Genomic DNA, 17,568 nt, shown 5'->3' with positions numbered 1-17,568 from the left:
CCAGAGACAATAAAACGCTGGACCTTTTCTATGCCAACACCAAGGAGGCATACACATCACTGCCCCTTTCCCCATTGGGCAAAGCTGATCACAACCTGGTGGCTCTCCAGCCTGTGTACAAACCTCTGGTCCGCAGGCAGCCAGCTGTGACCCGCACGGTTCAGAGATGGTCTGGAGAGGCCGAGGAGGCCTTAAAGAACTGCTTCAGTACAACTGTGTGGGAAGTATTCAGCAATGCTCACGGGGAAGACATTAGTAGTCTAACGGACACTGTTACAGACTATATAAATTTCTGCATGGAGAACACCCTGCCCACTAGGACAGTAAGGTGTTTCTCCAACAACAAACCATGGATCACACCAGACATAAAAGCTCTCCTGAAGGAGGAGAAGAGGACTTTTGCGTCAGGCAACAAAGAGGAGCGGAAGATTGTGCAGCGCCAGCTGAAGAGGAGGATCAGAGAGGGGAAAAGGTCCTACAGGAAGAGGATGGAGGAGTAGGTGCAGCAGAATAATGCCAGGGGAGTCTGGAGGGGCCTGAAGACCATCTCAGGCCACGGACAACCAAAGACCCGGACTAGGGGGGACCTGCAGTGGGCAAATGAGCTGAACCTCTTTTTCAATAGGTTCGATCAGATGCCTGCCCCCACTCAGTCTCTCCTGCTGCAGCCTCCACCTACTCCTCCTGCTGGGTGTGTCACCCCCTCCCCTCTTTACTCCAAAGTCTCCAGCTCCTAGCTACACCAGACAGCCACCACTCCCTTCTGCCCAGCCTTGGCCTTCACAACATCTCAGGTGAAGAACCAGCTGAAGAAGATGAAGGCGAGGAAGGCAGTGGGTCCAGATGGCATCAGCCCCTAGCTCCTCAAATCCTGCGCAGACCAGCTGTGTGGAATTGTCCAGCACATGTTCAACCTGAGCCTGAAACTGGGCAGAGTACCCCAGCTGTGGAAAACATCCTGCCTGGTCCCGGTGCCAAAGACCCCCCCACCCAAAGGAGCTAAACAGCTTCAGACCAGTGGCGCTGACGTCTCACCTGATGAAGACCCTGGAGAGACTAGTCCTCGTCCACCTGCGCCCCCTGGTGAGCTCCTCAATGGATCCACTCCAGTTCCCATACCAGCCTGGCATCAGTGTGGATGATGCCATCTACCTCCTCCACACTTCACTCTCCCACCTGGAGAAGGCGGGGAGCACTGTGAGGATCATGTTCTTTGATTTCTCCAGTGCTTTCAACACCATCCAGCCCACCCTATTGGGAGACAAGCTGGAGCGGGTGGGAGTGGCCCACCACCTCACCACATGGATCCAGGACTACCTCACAAACCGGCCGCAGTATGTGAGGACACAGGACTGTGTGTCTGACGTGCTCCTCTGTAGCACGGGGGCCCCAAACAGAACTGTCTTGGCTCCCTTCCTGTTCGGACTTCAATTACAGCACCCCTACCTGTCATCTGCAGAAGTTCTCTGACGACTCTGCGATTGTCGGCCTCATCACAGGCGGAGATGATCGGGAGTACAGAGAACTTACTCAGGGTTTTGTGGACTGGTGCCAGCAGAACCGCCTCCTGATCAATGCGGGGAAACCGAAAGAAATGGTGGTGGATTTCGGTAGGTGCCATCACTCTGCACCTGCACCAGTGAATAACCAGGGAACAGATGTTGAGAGAGTCTCAACTTACAAGTACCTGGGTGTTCATCTGAACAATAAACTGGACTGGAGCGACAACACAGACGCCCTCTATAGGAAGAGTCAGAGCAGACTCTTCCTACTTAGGAGACTGAGGTCTTTTGGGGTTCAGGGGACACTCCTCAGGAACTTTTATGACTCGGTGGTTGCATCGGTCATTTTCCAGGGAGTGGTGACTTGGGCAGGAGGCGTCTCAGCCCGGGACAAGAAGCGGCTGGACAAATTGGTCCTGGGCTAGCTCCCTGGACTCTGTGGACTCAGTGGGGTACAGGACGATGATGGCCAAGCTGTCATCAATGCTGGACGACCCACCGCCTCCAGGGCACCCTAACAACACTCCACAGCTCCTTCAGTGACAGACTGTTACACCCTCGCTGTGCAAAGGAGAGATTCTGCCGCTCCTTCTTGCTTGCTAATGTCAGACTCTTTAACAAGAACATTGTGTAGTCTCTACAAACTGGCAGACATTAGTGCAATCGTGCAGTCCTGCACCTGAGCTTATATCGTGCATTGTAATCAACATTCCCCACTACTGTTTTATTTTTATCCAATGCTGTTCCTTACATTTCACTGCAGCACTGCAGCACTGTCACTTACTTAGAGCATTTTTCCTCTGTACTATGTACAGGCTAAAATGAGTGTTCCTTCATACTTTTTATGTAGATGTATGTTGGTGTGTATATACACATAGTTACTGCGTATATTTACAAAGGTTTGATCCTGAATGTTTGCCGTTAATGTTATACATTAATGACTACACTGTGCTGCCGTCCCTGTGTGACCTATATCTTTGCTGCTGTAACACTGAAAATGTCCCCACTGTGGGATCAATAAAGGCCTTCTTATTCTTATTCTTAAAATGTTCCTAATGTGAACGCTTACACACAAAAAACAAATCTGAATTTAGCATTAAGACCGGCATTGTGAACCTAGCCAAAGATACCGGATGTTTTTTTCCACACGTCTCCGTCGCTGTTAATTTGTGACTCCATGCGCATTCATCTCACAGCCGCTGCGAAAAACCAAGTGAAGCAAATGAACTCCGGGCTTGCCATTATTCCCGGAGGCTTAAAGTGACACTTGGGTGAGCTTAACAGTGGCACTTATATAATATTTTTGCATGTAAAAATGACATTAGTACTAAAATGGCCACCTCAAAAGACTCTGTAGTGATTTAAGGTCTTTTTTGTGATTAAGTTTACGAAAAATTTCCACGCCCCAAAAAGGGGCGTGCATTATGTTATGTTTTCGGTCTCAGCGGTCTACGTCACGCGAGGAAAATGGCAAATGGAGCTTTACGTCCCCTTCTTCCCTCCCCGGCTAAAGGTAGGATAATGGGATGGCTAATAGCAACAACTAGCTAGCTTCAGTTCGTTAAAACAAAAGGCGTTAGCACAACAACATTATCTCCTTACTGTCCGCCCAGCGTGTGGAGGTGAAGATGAGCTTATTTCTTCATGTCGCCTCGCAAGCAGTCGCGCGCGGTGTCCCTGCTTTTTGCTTGCAGCCGCCACCTTCTGCCTGAGTGAAGCGGCGTGAGGGTGACAAAAGCCCTAATTGAACAGCGAACGAAAAGTTCCAGCGACGCAATAGGCAAGAATCCTCCGCCACTTGTGGTAGAAGCTTGAGGATTGCCACACACTGTGTTGATTGCCACCCTGTTTTAAGGTAAAAGTCAGTGTAGGACACCCTAAGTGTCATTAAACTGACTCTTCATCAAAAGAATGGGGGAAAACTAACAGTAAAATCGGTGATATAAGTGATCCTAAACAAAACCTCACATGCAAAGATTGGATGTTTGTGGAGTGTCACTGTCCTTCCAAAATACAACTTAAACCTTTGGATAACAAAATATGACTTTGCTGGCCAGAAAATAACAATAATAATAATAATAATAATAATAATAAACTATGGCAAATGCCTGTGTACACTTAAATTCTGGGTGTGTGTATGTTTGTGCAAATCGGTTGTGAAACCCTGTGTGAAGTGTGTAAGTGAACAGAGTGATTGTGATTTAAAATACTACTAGGTATTTTATTCCATATAATGTAGTAGGATAATGAACAGCAGACTGGTGTGGATGCAGAAGCAAGGATTCTCCACCTGAAAAGGTTGTAGTGAGAATGACCACAACAGGAAATTTGAATTGCTGTCCTACTGATAAAAATCCAGTTTTTAGAACACCCTCGGTGTTAGCAAGCTGGACCAAATTGTCTATACAATGGGGAAAATAGGTAGTAAATTTAAATCATAAAATGCAATGTAAGGATTGGAAGTTTGTTGAAAAACAGGATCCTGATAAGATCCAATATTTAGACGCATCGATAGCTGAACACGTTTTTAATGGTTAAGTCAATTACACATAAAGTAGCCGTGTTACAGGAGTCAGTCATATAGCAGAAGCGTTTAATGGGCAAAAAGTAAGAAACGAAGATAATGTGACTTGAGCGGCCGCGCAGACATCAGGGAGGGGCACCTGGGCCCTCTGCTCCTCTCTTGTCTGACACTGCGACAAGGCGGAACAATTCTTGTCCATTATTATAACATTTGGCTGAAGAAGAGCACAAAGTAAGCAAACATAAACTACGGATGTAGAAACAAGTCAAATATTTGGGACGCAATCTTAGTGTTGGAATCTTAGTGGGGAATAGAAAAACAAAAACAAAATGCAATTCTCCAGGCTCCAAAACATCAAACGAAGGGGTGGATGATGTCATTTTTTAGGTCTAACAAATTGTTGCTGAATCTGGGTTCCAAATTACGCAGGAATCATTGGTGAAAAAATGACATCACCTTTAAGGGAGACCAATGAAGCAGGAAAGTTTTTTGTTAAATAAAGCAAATTTTAGTGTTAAGCACAGTATTATCTTAAATTATGGTGACCCCTTATTCAGTTGATAGATTGTAAAGGTCATTTTTCGACCTCAGTTTTGGTGCGGCAAGATAGAGACAAAACGGAACTAATGGGATTTTTTTTTTTTCGAATTGGACGGTGCATTGCCGCACTGTGGAAGAGCAGTTATTGCAGCATCCATTGCTGTACAAACAAGTGCAGCAATGGATGGGTGCCTCAGTTTCCAGTTGTTGGCAGGATGAAGCAACACTGTCCCACGCTCCATGTGGGACTCCTGGATGAATGCCTTGGGAAAATGCGAAGCTCTGGTGTCCTCAATTTCACTATCAATTGCTGTTTTTGCAGCTTCTTGACCTTGTGTGGATGTTGTTTGTTGTATTCCTTGTCTGCGCTCTCTCCTTAACAGATTGATGACAACAGCACTCCCCCCATTTGGAACCGAATGGCTCAATTGTATTCTTTACTGGATCGTGACATTAAAGGTGATGATGATGATGATGGCGTATATTGTTACATGGCTGATTCGTTTCCAGATTTAGGTGACTGTGAATGCAGATTAACGGTGCTTCTGAGGGTAAATATTTTGTTTTCATAAGAAGTAAGAGGGGTGAATATATTTGTTTTCATAATAATGGGTGAATGAAATTGGATGAAGGGTTTGAGCAAGTATATGATAAACAGGAGGGAATTATGGAATAATTGTTCTTAGGTTATACCATATTTACTCTTATAATTATTCTAAGGTATTTTTTCAGCATTGTAAACTTGTTTTAATCGTGTAAATCGAAGTTGCTTGTGAAGAAAGTGGAATGTGAGTAGGGCGCAGCCGCAAAATAGGAACGATGCTCTTATTGAAGAGCATCCCGTGGTAAGACGCTGAGTCCTTGGGAAAGAATAAAACAATAACAATGGACTGTGCAAATATAAGAAACACAGAGGGGAATGTAAGAAGAATGATGTATATACTGATTCATGTGTTAGATTTTTCATGATTAGGCTTGTTAGCTTTGTAGGTTTAGCTTTATATTATATAAAAACAGGGTGGAATGTAAGAATAATAATATATTTTTACTATTCATGTGTTGGATTCTTGTGGACAGGGCTTGTTAGCTTCATTAGCTTGTGGGTTTAGCTTTAGCTTTTTCCAAATCTACGCCCAACTTGCTTGATGTGCTTTGCTTCCGCATGTATGCTCACACACACACACAAACACACACACTCACCTACACACACACACACACCCACCACACCTACACACACACCCACACCCACACAAAAAACACACATACAAACACACACACACACAAAACAAGTTCATAGTGTTCCAGTTGCTTTCGCTCCCCTTTCCCTTAGAGCTGGAACACCTTTGTAATCAGGACTCCGAAGAAAATAAAAAGAGAGGAGGCGCGGGAGCCGGGCAGAGGGCTTTAGGAACTGTAATCGTACATTTCCCTGCGCTCTCCTTGCAAGTAAAAAGACAACTGCTATTGTTGTCGAGTGTCTTCTCTCCTCATTGTGTGCATTGTTTACTAATGTGTCACTTGGTGTGAACCTGACAAAAAGTACAATGATTTCCAATAGAGAGTTTGGAATCGGTTCCTCGCGTGACTCCGGCCGAACAAGGATAGAGCGGTAGGGGGTGCGGCCATTGTGCTCATTATCAAGGGGCATTATTCATGGAGTCACTTATTTCCTAATTTCTCCAAAATGAATGGATAAAATAGAAAATGGCAACTGTTTTCATTTTCCTGATCAAAAAATATATAGAATGAACTTGTTAGTGAAAACATGGCCATCCCCGGCCCCACCGTCCCTTTAACAAAGGAACTCCAACCACTGGACATCGGCGTAAATAGGGCATAGCGAGAGGGGAACGATGGATGACGGACGGTGAACACAGCTTCACAAAGACTTGGAAGCAGCAACGGGCAAGTTACGCCACACTTTGTGAATGGATTGTGGATACTTTGGCTAAAGTGTCTGCTTGGACAATTGTGAGAGCTTTCGCAAAAGCTGGCATCATTTCTGAGGAGCCGCATGGCAACGAGACTGACTCGGACAATGACGAAAGCGAACCTGTTTAATGGAGAGCTTGGCGAGCTGTTCGTTTCGGATACCGGAGATGAGTTTCTTTGATGGATTTGATCACTGACAATTACGTGAGTACATTGTTAAATGCTTCAATAAAAAACAACTGAACTCAGTTTTGCTCCCTCTGCTTTTTTAAAAACATACGTTAGCGTGTTTACTAGCGTATCGTCGCTGTCATGTGAAAAACACTTATCTTATTTCCATTCATTTTCTTATTTTTACCTGAATCATGTTTCCGCGTTACAGACATCACATTAAAGACAACATTGAAAATGTTTCCAAAATTGGAGATAAGTGTTTTTCACAGGACAGCAACGATATGTTTTAGCGTGCATGCATGCTACCGTGTGTTTTAAGCTATCATATGAGGGGAGAAGAAAAGGAAGGAGAAGAATGAGACGAATAAGATGGAGCGCTGGCGTTTGACACCAGGAAATTTGAAACCTGGATGCCGCAGCCGCTTCATTCGCGCACATCGGAGAGGGAGAGCTTTTGCTTGGAAGAAGACGACAACTGGCAAAACAAAAAAACAACAAAAAAAACGTTCGACATCGCAATCAAGTCGCCGACACTCCCCTTCGCGCAGACCGAACGTGTGCAATGCACAGCGTCCGTTCCCGCCGGGGCTCCCAATGGAAGCAAGTACACGCCGTTGGGTAACTACTAGTGGTGTGTTTGAAGCATGTTTGAAGCGTGTCCACAGCGGGTTTGAATAGTAAATTAGCCAGCTAATGAGCTTTAAATAAACCTCAGCTGTTAGCATCTCTCCCACGGCGCGTCATGCACAGATCTTTTTGGGTCGGTGGGGGCGGAAGTAAGGACGGAGAAGGATGAGGCCGGAAGGGAACCCAGGTCGTGAATGGAGGATGGACTGGCAAAAAATGATCAAGTTCCCAGCTCTGGATCTTTTATTGTTTAATACAACATATTAAAATTTGCACAAAAAAAAAAACGGGTCCCATACACTTCAATTACTGTCCTTTCCTTTTCACGCCATTTCTTTGTTAGTGCGCACCACATCCGGTTGAAGAAATCACACTATGTGGGCCATGATGTGTCAAGACAAGTCAAATCGGCTATGAGACACTACGTTTATCTGCGACATGTCTTTCGTCTTAAAATCCGGCTACATTCCTGCAGTCTGATGTCGGAATAAGACCTCATCCTGTGGTCAACTGTCCAGAAAGTTTTGTGCATCGTGGAACTTGCAATACCATGGAAAGCTGCTTTTGAAGAATCGCATGATAGGCAAAGCCTGAAGTACACTAAAATATCAACCCAGGCCTGGTGATGCAACTGACGTACCATGGTGTTTACTATAGGAATTGCTTACAGAGCATTTATTGTAATTTATTGTTTCAGAGGCTGCGACATGAAGTAGCAACTATTGTAACTGTGGATTAAGGGGGGTTACTTCAACTGGGCTGCAACAAGTGAGGGATAAAAAAAAAAGCAGGTGTCGCTGTTGAGCTTTGTGAAGGTGTCATGAGGCTAAATCAGCGAAACGTTGAGGAATTGAGGGTGCAAACCTGGGACATCAAGTATCACAACTGAGCTCTCTGAAGGTGACATGGGCCGAAATAATCTAAACATTGACAATGGATGGTGCCTACCAGATGACCAAGAAAGAAGCTATGCTTATTATTCAAGGGATTGCAGCATCCTAATCCTAGTAGCTCTACTTACATGCCACCCACTGCATCCAGATGACATCATACTTGTTTTTTGGAGGTGTAAATTCTTGTAGGTTATAGCAGTAGTAGGTCTCAATGCGGTCTGCATCATCACCCAGGTAAACCTCATGTGCATGGAGGAGGAAGTGCTCCATCATGTCCACCATCTCCATTTTCTCAAACACCGGGAGGAGAACGCCTTTGGTCACACGACCAATGCCGGAGCCACAGTCCAGAGCACAGTGAGTGTCAGCCTTCCCAGGGCCCTTAAAATGGAAAAAATGAAATGTACTGTCAGAATAAAATCCATCCATTATCCAAACCGCATTTCCTCACAAGGGTCAGGGGGAGTGCTGGAGCCTATCCCAGCAGTCTTCGGGCAGTAGGCGCGGGACACCCTGAATTGGTTGCCAGCCAATCGCAGGGCAGTCAGAATAAAATATTTTTGTAAAGGTTTGATATCTAGATCAAGATGATTTGCTCTCCTGAAAAGTGACTATTTTGGAGGCACAAGGTTTTGGCCCGATGCCAGTGCACTACAGACACTCTAGTAAAATACTCCCTTATTACTCTAGTAAAATACTCCCTTGGTATGTTATTATAGTTATTATAGGTAACAAATATGCCACGGGGACCATGTATCCCTGCCCTGGATACAAGAGACAGCCACGACTGCCGCAAAGTACTTCAGTCTCACTTCAAGATAATGGAATCAACAAGGAATCTCTGCCATTTGATTTGACAAAGATATGCTAGGAATCAGAAACAAACAAACTCCTGATAAGGAGAGAATTTTCGTCACCTGGGGAACTTCTATAGACAATAATGTGTTGTGGATTCAAATTGCCTTGAAACAGACTTTCTGGATACCTCACCAGCATAAAGTCTGAGGAATCCGCATTCATTCAGCAGGGGGCCAGACCCCGACGAACATGGCAGTGTTGGACAAAAACTGACTCAAGAGGTCAACATGGGGATTGCAGTTTTAAACTTTCTATGCATTTTGGTCAATCAAAATTACCTTGAAATGAAACATATTTGAATGTGTTTGTGTGTTGTTTACTGTGCTTATCCTGCTAACTTTGCATTGATTAATCTGGTTCTCTATGGTAATGACAAATTTCCTGGGCAGGTTTATGACATAAAAGTGTAGATATAGGCTTAAACTCATATCTTTACGTCGGATACGTTCAAAATGAGATGTTTTCAGCCAAAGCATAAAAATGGATGCAAGTTATAAATTGTGAGATGCACAAAGGTTTTAAAAAGGACAATTTAATAGAAATCTACTCAAACCTAACTTTAATGTCATGAATTGAGTCTCACCTGAAACTTGAGCTGAGGGGCGGACACTTCGCACCTCTACTACTTGCTGGAGTGGATAAAATGGTCTCGCCTTTTGTCCACTCGCGCTCTAGCTCCCAACCACTCAACCCTCTCAACAACCCGCTCGCTGTCTCTCTTCAACATCTCCCTTTTTTGATCTTCTGGCTGGATTTTTGATTGCGCTTCCAAGTCCGCCCGGAAACCTGGTATCTCCACCACCACGCATATGTGGTAGGTGTGCCGAAATCCATCTCTGGGGAGCAGAAGCTGGAGCAACATGCCAGCTTTGCCCCTTTTGCTTGAAGGCCAGCCGAATAACCCCCGGGTGGTCCTGGCGAACAGCCGGGACCTGCACTGCTCCGAGGCCACACGAGAGCCCAACCAAACTTTTGGTCCTACTTCCCGCTGCCTCCTTATTCTCTTTCCTTTTATTTTCATCTGCAAACGCGTGAATGTCCCTCACCTGCTCATCATGTGAGACTCCTCTTATCAAACATAAGTGACCACTTGGCAGCTCGCTAGGGCTTCAGTTGATGCATACAAATTTTGTAATGAACGCTAGCAAAGGATTTCATAAAGCCCTCCACCTTCACTCTAGTCATCCTTACACCTTCTCACGCTCATCTATTAGATGTCCCATTTTTCCCTTACCTCCCACTTATTTTTGATATTTGTTGTTTTCTTCCCTTCATTCATTTAGGCTTGCCATATTGTAGTATTTCTTGTATGTTTCACTAGTTGTAGTTATCGTCCATATACAGAAGTCAAGCGTGAATTATGTGTGTTTGGTTCGAAGTATTAACTTCTATTTTGATAAAAGAACTCACAACTTATTTTTTTGTAGCGCTTTCATATTTCAAGACTGATTTAATGAGGTTTTTCGTCAAAATCCCCTCTCAAGCTAAAATTTTGACGTGGAGCCCCTAGAGGTGAGCAAGAGTAATGCAGGCATTGTATTGGATAAATAATTATAAAAAAAACATGAACATGATATTGAAATGAGTTTTCATGTTGTCATTTAATCACTGACTAACCCAACATGAAATAAGTACTGTATATACTGTATTACAAAATCAAATGTTATTATCCCTCAAATTACATTTTTTTTGTTCTTATGCTTCCCTTCTTTCAGGAAGAATAGGCATGTTGTCTATGACATGGCATGACGTCTATAGGTGAGATGATGCTGGCGATTCCTGGGGCGCTCAATTTGGGTACCTTATAGAATAATTGTTCATAGGTTATACCATATTTACTCTTATAATTATTGTAAGGTATTTATTCAGCATTATAAACTTGTTTTAATCATGTAAGTTGAAGTTCCTTGTGACGAAAGTGGAATGTGAGAAGGACACAGCCGCAAAATAGGAACAATGCTCTTATCGAAGCGCATCCCATGGTAAGACGTTGAGTCCTTGGGATAGAATATAACAGTAGCAATGAACCGTGCAAATGTAAGAAAAACTGAGGGGAATGTAAGAATAATAATGTATATAATGATTTAAGTGTTATGATGCCTTTGTCTCACTGTATATTATGAAGGATAGAGGTTGATAGTTGTATTAAGTTCATTTTGTCTACTTTGTTATCTATATATTGATTGGTTCATTTATAACAGACAATCACGGACCCGGGGGACAGAATACAGGAGGAAAAACACATACAACATGCACTACAAAGGAGTCAGTATCCACATTGGGCAATAACAAAAGGCGCTGGGCAGGTCAGGAACAAAAATAACACAACACAGAGGGGAGGAAAAACAAACAAACAAACAAACAAGAACATAGAGGAATGGTAATGTTGCCATATGTGAGAGGGATTACGGAACGTATCCAAAGGGCAATGAAAAAATACAACATCAACACACCCGTCAAACCACACACCACTCTTCGCCAGATTCTGGTTCATCCAAAAGACAAAATACACCCGGAAAATAAATAAACTAAGATAAAAATGCCTTTATTGATCCCACAGTGGGGAAATTTTCATTGTTACAGCAGCAAAGATATAGGTCACACAGGGACGGCGGCATAATGTGGCCATTAATGTATAACATTGACGGCAAACATTTAGGATCAAACCTATGTAAATATACGCAGTAACATGTGTATAAAAAACACACATGTCCTCCATGTTATGTTTTTAATAAAACATAGAAAATATTCGTGGGTTGCTGTAGCTTTTATTGAACATGAACATTCGTCTTGGCTTCTCTTTCCATTGTGGGTTTCAGGAGCCAAAAAACATTGTTTCCTCATGCCTTCTATAAGAAACATTTCATTTAGTGTGTTTATCATGAAAATGTATTTTGTAACTAATTGTACACCTCCATGAACATCCAGGAAACGACCACTTTTTACTTGTGTCACACTTAATGTACGCAATAAATACTGTGGTAAAACAATGCTGACATTAAAAAAAAAAAAGAAGCAAGGTCTTTATTTGAAAGTCTGAGGTGATTTCTTATCATGACTAGGCTTACTCGAATTGAAGCAGCTTCTGTGTTGCTTGACAAGTTCTTCCTTGCTGGGGTCAAAGCCGCTTGTTAGAGGCGATGATGGCTTCTTCTCTGATATGTTGACCTCTTTTGTGCGCTTCACCACATCCTTTACCAACTCTGTGATGTATCCCAGATTAAAAAAAACATCAACAAAACATAAAACATTGTCAACATTGATCATTTTTTTTCTTTCAGAATGTATTAAGATAATTAACACATGAGTTCATTTAGCAGTGTTCTAAAGACTGCTGTGGCATTCATTATACTTGAAATTAGGCTGTGCATTATTTCTTTGCACCTAAACTTGGTGATGAGTGTAATTAAACATGGACATAAATGGAAATCTTGCATACACTTACGAAACATAAAATAAAAACCTTACGTAAGTATTTTCGGTAATATAATTTTTGGGGAAAGACAATAAGAGTACCCAGCCCTAAACGTAACACTGTTGCATAGTTTGTGTATATTTTGCATTTGCTGAAGTTCTAGACAACACCGTAGCTGTTGTTAGCTAGCATACCTAATTAAGTGTCCAAAATACTTAGGAAATATAAAATAACTAGGGCTGTCAAAATTAAAGCATTAACTATGGATATTAATTTAAATTTCATAACGCACAAAAAAATGTAACTCAGTTAACTCATTTTTATTTACCTCCTGTAATAGCTGACCTCAGCTCACTGTGCAGCCAAACATAGAGGAGAGTCACTGTCGCAAAGATGGGCATTTACATAGCTTTACTTTAAAAAGTTGCTTGATGGCTCATTGGAGAAATCCAAAATAATTTGCACACTTTGCACAGCCAAAGTCAAATATCACATTAGTTGTACGTCTTTGGTTCAACTGTTGTATTTTACTGGAAAAGAATCGTATTCAAGGATCAAAGAAAGCTATTAGAACAGTCTTTGAATCAAAATATCCTTTTAGTTTTTTTTTCACATTTACACAAGATTTTACTCAAGTAAATAACGGTTCCAAGCTTCGTAAAAAAAATGTAGTTGAAAAATATGATTAATCGCGATTAATTATGGAAAACTTTGCGATTAATTAGTTTTACAAAATGAATCGTTTGACAACACTAAAAATAACATTAAGTTATAATATATATATATATATAATTTTTACAAATGTAACATTTTTATTTGCAAAGACAGTAAAACTATCCAGCCCTTAATGTGTAACTGTTGTATAGTTTGTGTATATTTTGCATGTGCTGAACAGTTTTAGACAACACCGTAGCCCTTGTTAGCTAGCGTGGCGTACCTAATGAAATGTCCCAAATGCGTACGAAACAAAATAAAAAACGTACGTCGCTATTTTTAGTAGTGTAACTTTTTTCTTCCAAAGACAAGACAACCCAGCCAGAGATGTAACAGTATTGCATAGTTATTTAGCCTTTGCTGAACATTGGAAAAGCAGTGGTAAGATGGTGTAGCTGTAATGAAATGTCCAGCACATTTCCAAAATTTAAAAGTGAAAAACTTTGGTCAGTATTTTTAGAAAGATTATGTTTTGAAAATGGCGGCACGGTGATTGACTGGTTAGCCTGTCCGCCCCACAGTTGAGAGGTCGTGGGTTTGATCCCGGCTCTAGCATCCCTGTGTGGCGTTTGCATGTTCTCCCCGTGCCTGCGTGAGTTTTCTCCGGGTACTCCGGTTTCCTCCCACATTCCAAAAACATGCTTGGTAGGTTGGTTAGACACTCTAAATTGCCCCTAGGTGTGATTGTGAGTGTGAATGTTTGTCTCTGTGCGCCCTGCGATTGGCTGGCAACCAATTCAGGGCGTCCCCCGCCTACTGCCCGAAGACGGCTGGGATAGGCTCCAGCACGCCCTGCGGCCCTTGTGAGGATAAGCGGTATCGATAATGGATGGATGGATGGAAATTCAGGAGTTAGAGATTGGGACAGCCGCCTCCCAATAGGAAGTGACATAGAAAAGATTTTTATACATTCAGTTTAATAGTATCTCAATTAATGCCTTGTGGTAAAATAGATCATAACAAGATATGACTAAATATGCAAGGTCTGAAAACTTCATTGTTTTTTAAAATTTGATTTTCATTGTGGGACAGCAATTTCAACCAATTCGGTTGAATGGCTCATATAGTCGATAAATGTGACGTTGCCCATGTAGAAGCACAAAACATCGAGGACAGGAAAAAAGCAGCAGATGAGCTATTTAGCAGACTGAACAAGAAACAGGCAAAGATGGACAGAGACTGCGGCATAAATAGACTTCACACACTCCAGTCGCTCGGTGTGGCAGACTATTAACAAGCTGGCTAGAAGGTCAACAATTCCAGCCTAGTGTCCCTCACTTATTGAGTTGCCTGCTATTTTGCTGCTCCAAGTTGAATATGCTCCGCTTTAACGCGGTTTCAGTCGGGCTCGATCTCCCAAGAACTCTCACGATTACACGTCAATCATGGGTTCACTTACGAAACAAAAATATATTCAAATATATAGGAAAATAACATGCAATACATTAAGTAATATATTCCCATATATGAGATTTAGTCATTATATTTCACAATATATTGACATACTGTATAATCATAGACCATATATATGTATAGATTGATAAATATAGAAAAATGTATTGCAAACAAGATCAAAAGGAGGAGGAGGACTTTTTATATGTAACTGACTGTGCTACAACATAATGCAATATATAGTGCCAGACATGTGCCTATATATGTATATATGTATATATGTATATATATATATATATATATATATATATATATATATATATATATATATATATATATATATATATATGTATATATATATATATATATATATATATATATATATATATATACGTATATATGTATATATGTATATATATATATATATATATATATATGTATATATGTATATATATATATATATATATACATATATATAGATATAGATATAGATATATAGATATATATAGATATAGATATAGATATAGATATAGATATATTATGGCTGTCAAAATTAAAGCATTAACTATGGAGATTAATTTAGATTTCATGACGCACTAAAAACAAAAATAACTCAATTAACTCCGTTTTATTGACTTCCTGTAGCAGCTGACCTCTGCTCACTGTGCAGCCAAACTTATTGGAGAGTCACTGTCGCAAAGACGGACTTTTACGTAGTTTTACTTTTAAAAAGTTGCTTGACGGCTCATTGGATGCAAAATAATTTGCACACTTTACAAATGCAGCCAAATTCAAATACCATATTAGTTGTACGTCTTTGGTGTATCATTCAACTGTTGTATTTTACAGGAAAAGAATCGTATTCAAGGATCAAAGAAAGCTTTTAGAACAGTCTTTGAATCGAAATATACTTTTTTTCTTTTCCACATTAATCCCAAGATTTTACTCAAGTAAATAACGAATCCAAGCTTCGTAAAAAATTGTAGTTGAAAAATACAATTAATCGTGATTAATTATGGAAAATGTTGCAAAATAAACAAGGGAAAATAGGAATTAGCACCAACATTCAATATTACACACAAATAACGTTCATAATACAGTGTATCAATCAGATATACTGTCCAAATGCTGACGTTCCAAACAAATATATCAAATGAAAGTAACTTAATCACAGAGAACTGACAGTGTAGTGTCGCCATCTAGGGGCCACACAAAATAACTACGCTTCGTTACGACATGAAAATTCATGTAGGTGATTGAACGACTCGCGTACATCCAGCCCATCAATGCTTTTTGCAATGTCTCGGTGGTCGATTCTCAGTTTTTCTATTCGTTGTGTTTTGATGAGGCGCACCATGCAAAATTTCTCTCACAAATTGTAATGGAAAACCGTTTCAGAAAGCTTTGCAGAAGCCTGATAATGATCCTGATCATTTGAATCAGATGTATTGGAGAAAGGAAAGATGTAAAACAGGCTGCTTCGGAACTTTCGAGGATCACACTTGGGCACCCCTCTTGTAAAGCATCAACTTAAATTTGCATCACAGATCATAAATTGTTTGTCAACTTAAAACTTCAGTCATAATATGATTTTTTTTTCACACTTTTGTCACACTTACCACAAACCTCTTTAGAAACTGGCAGGAAGCCTCTAGATCCACATTAGATATTTCCACAAAGTCTCCCATCATTCCCTCTTCTGAGGCTGGCACAACGTCATAGAACTGTTGCGCTCTGTAGTAGAACTGTTTCTCTCCTTGGATGTACTCACATGTTACTGGAAACAGTTTCACTGTCAGGGCAAATAAATACATTGCATTACATTGTCACATATATGAAAGAGCAAATACTGTTTGTGAGTGCAATGTTTATTTTATTGTGGGAATGCTGAGAGATGAGCTTTCATACAACTGCTATGGTGCTCCATGCAGGGAGATTTCTGACATCTACACTGTTGGTAATGGTTAAAGGACTTACAAACAGGGCACCCGCCTTTATGTCAGGTGGACTCTCGACGCTACAGACAAAATTTTCTATGCCAAAGGCGTCTCCACAAAGAACACAATAAGCTTGGCGAAGAAGCTGCGGACACATCCAGGATATTCATGCTCACACACATGCCTGTCATCACCGCCTTCGTCTGAGTCCTGTTTTCCCCCATGATGAGACCTGAGCTGCGGAGCGCTCGAATGGACTGAGCTGCTAGTCAGACTGGTTGCGTTGCGTTTTCTCCCAGCGGTTAACAAGATTCACCACATATTTTCTTGGACGAGTATTTGGGCCTTCATGACCTTGCAACATGAAGTTTTTGAATTTTCACGAAAAGCTGTTGCCATGGATATAATCTATTCGCCAAAATTAAACCAATAATTTTGGGTGTCTAAACATGCATGAAATCTTATGAAACTTTGGAAACACATCAGGCCTGGCAACAGCATCAATATTTTATTAGGTTATTTTGAGATTTAAAAAAAAAGACTCAACAACGCATATACACATTTTTTTGTGAAACAGCACTGATTGTGTGTGTGATGTTTCTTGTTTGTAATAACATCAATGGTCAGAGAGACAACTACATCGGGAATAGCGGCCTTTTTTTCCCAGCTTACTCCCGCACGTACATACACGTAACTTGTCTGCTGTCCACTGACTATAGTCTCAAACCTTCACCAACAGAGGGTGGTAACACACTGTGAAAGAATCCTGAAATCCGGATTAACATTTAACTATAGGCAAACATTACAGTACCTGTCACCAAGATCTGGCAAAAGTTGGAGGGACATGTAACAGCCCAAGACCTACAAAAAGTCTCTGAATCCCTACTCTAAACTCAAAAGAAAGGAGGCCATTTTTAATTGTCCTTTAAAATTTTACCTCATTTTCTGTCTTTTACAGAGGTCATATTTTATCAAATATCTTTTAATCTAATGTACTTCATTAAAAAAAAAAAAAAAAATCCAATGTGTGAGTATCCCAACGTGCCAGTACCTCAACATT

General features: G+C 41.1%; 1 protein-coding gene across 1 annotated transcript in view; it reads right to left on the bottom strand.

The window, feature by feature from the left end:
* Positions 1-17,568, bottom strand: part of ntmt2 (N-terminal Xaa-Pro-Lys N-methyltransferase) — a 38,915-nt gene that overhangs the window by 8,475 nt on the left and 12,872 nt on the right. The window contains exons 2-3 of the mRNA XM_086048050.1: positions 16,191-16,363; positions 8,321-8,573 (exon numbers count right to left, since the gene is read on the bottom strand). Of these exons, the coding sequence (XP_085904176.1) occupies positions 8,321-8,573; positions 16,191-16,363 (426 nt within the window). The remainder of the gene's footprint in view (positions 1-8,320; positions 8,574-16,190; positions 16,364-17,568) is intronic.

Source organism: Filicampus tigris, chromosome 12 (assembly GCF_054856515.1).
Source record: "Filicampus tigris isolate MCC_2025a chromosome 12, RoL_Ftig_1.0, whole genome shotgun sequence".
NCBI classification, from domain to species: Eukaryota; Metazoa; Chordata; class Actinopteri; order Syngnathiformes; family Syngnathidae; genus Filicampus; species Filicampus tigris.
Note: the sequence above shows the minus strand (reverse complement) of the source record. Positions and strands in the feature narration are given on the sequence as shown.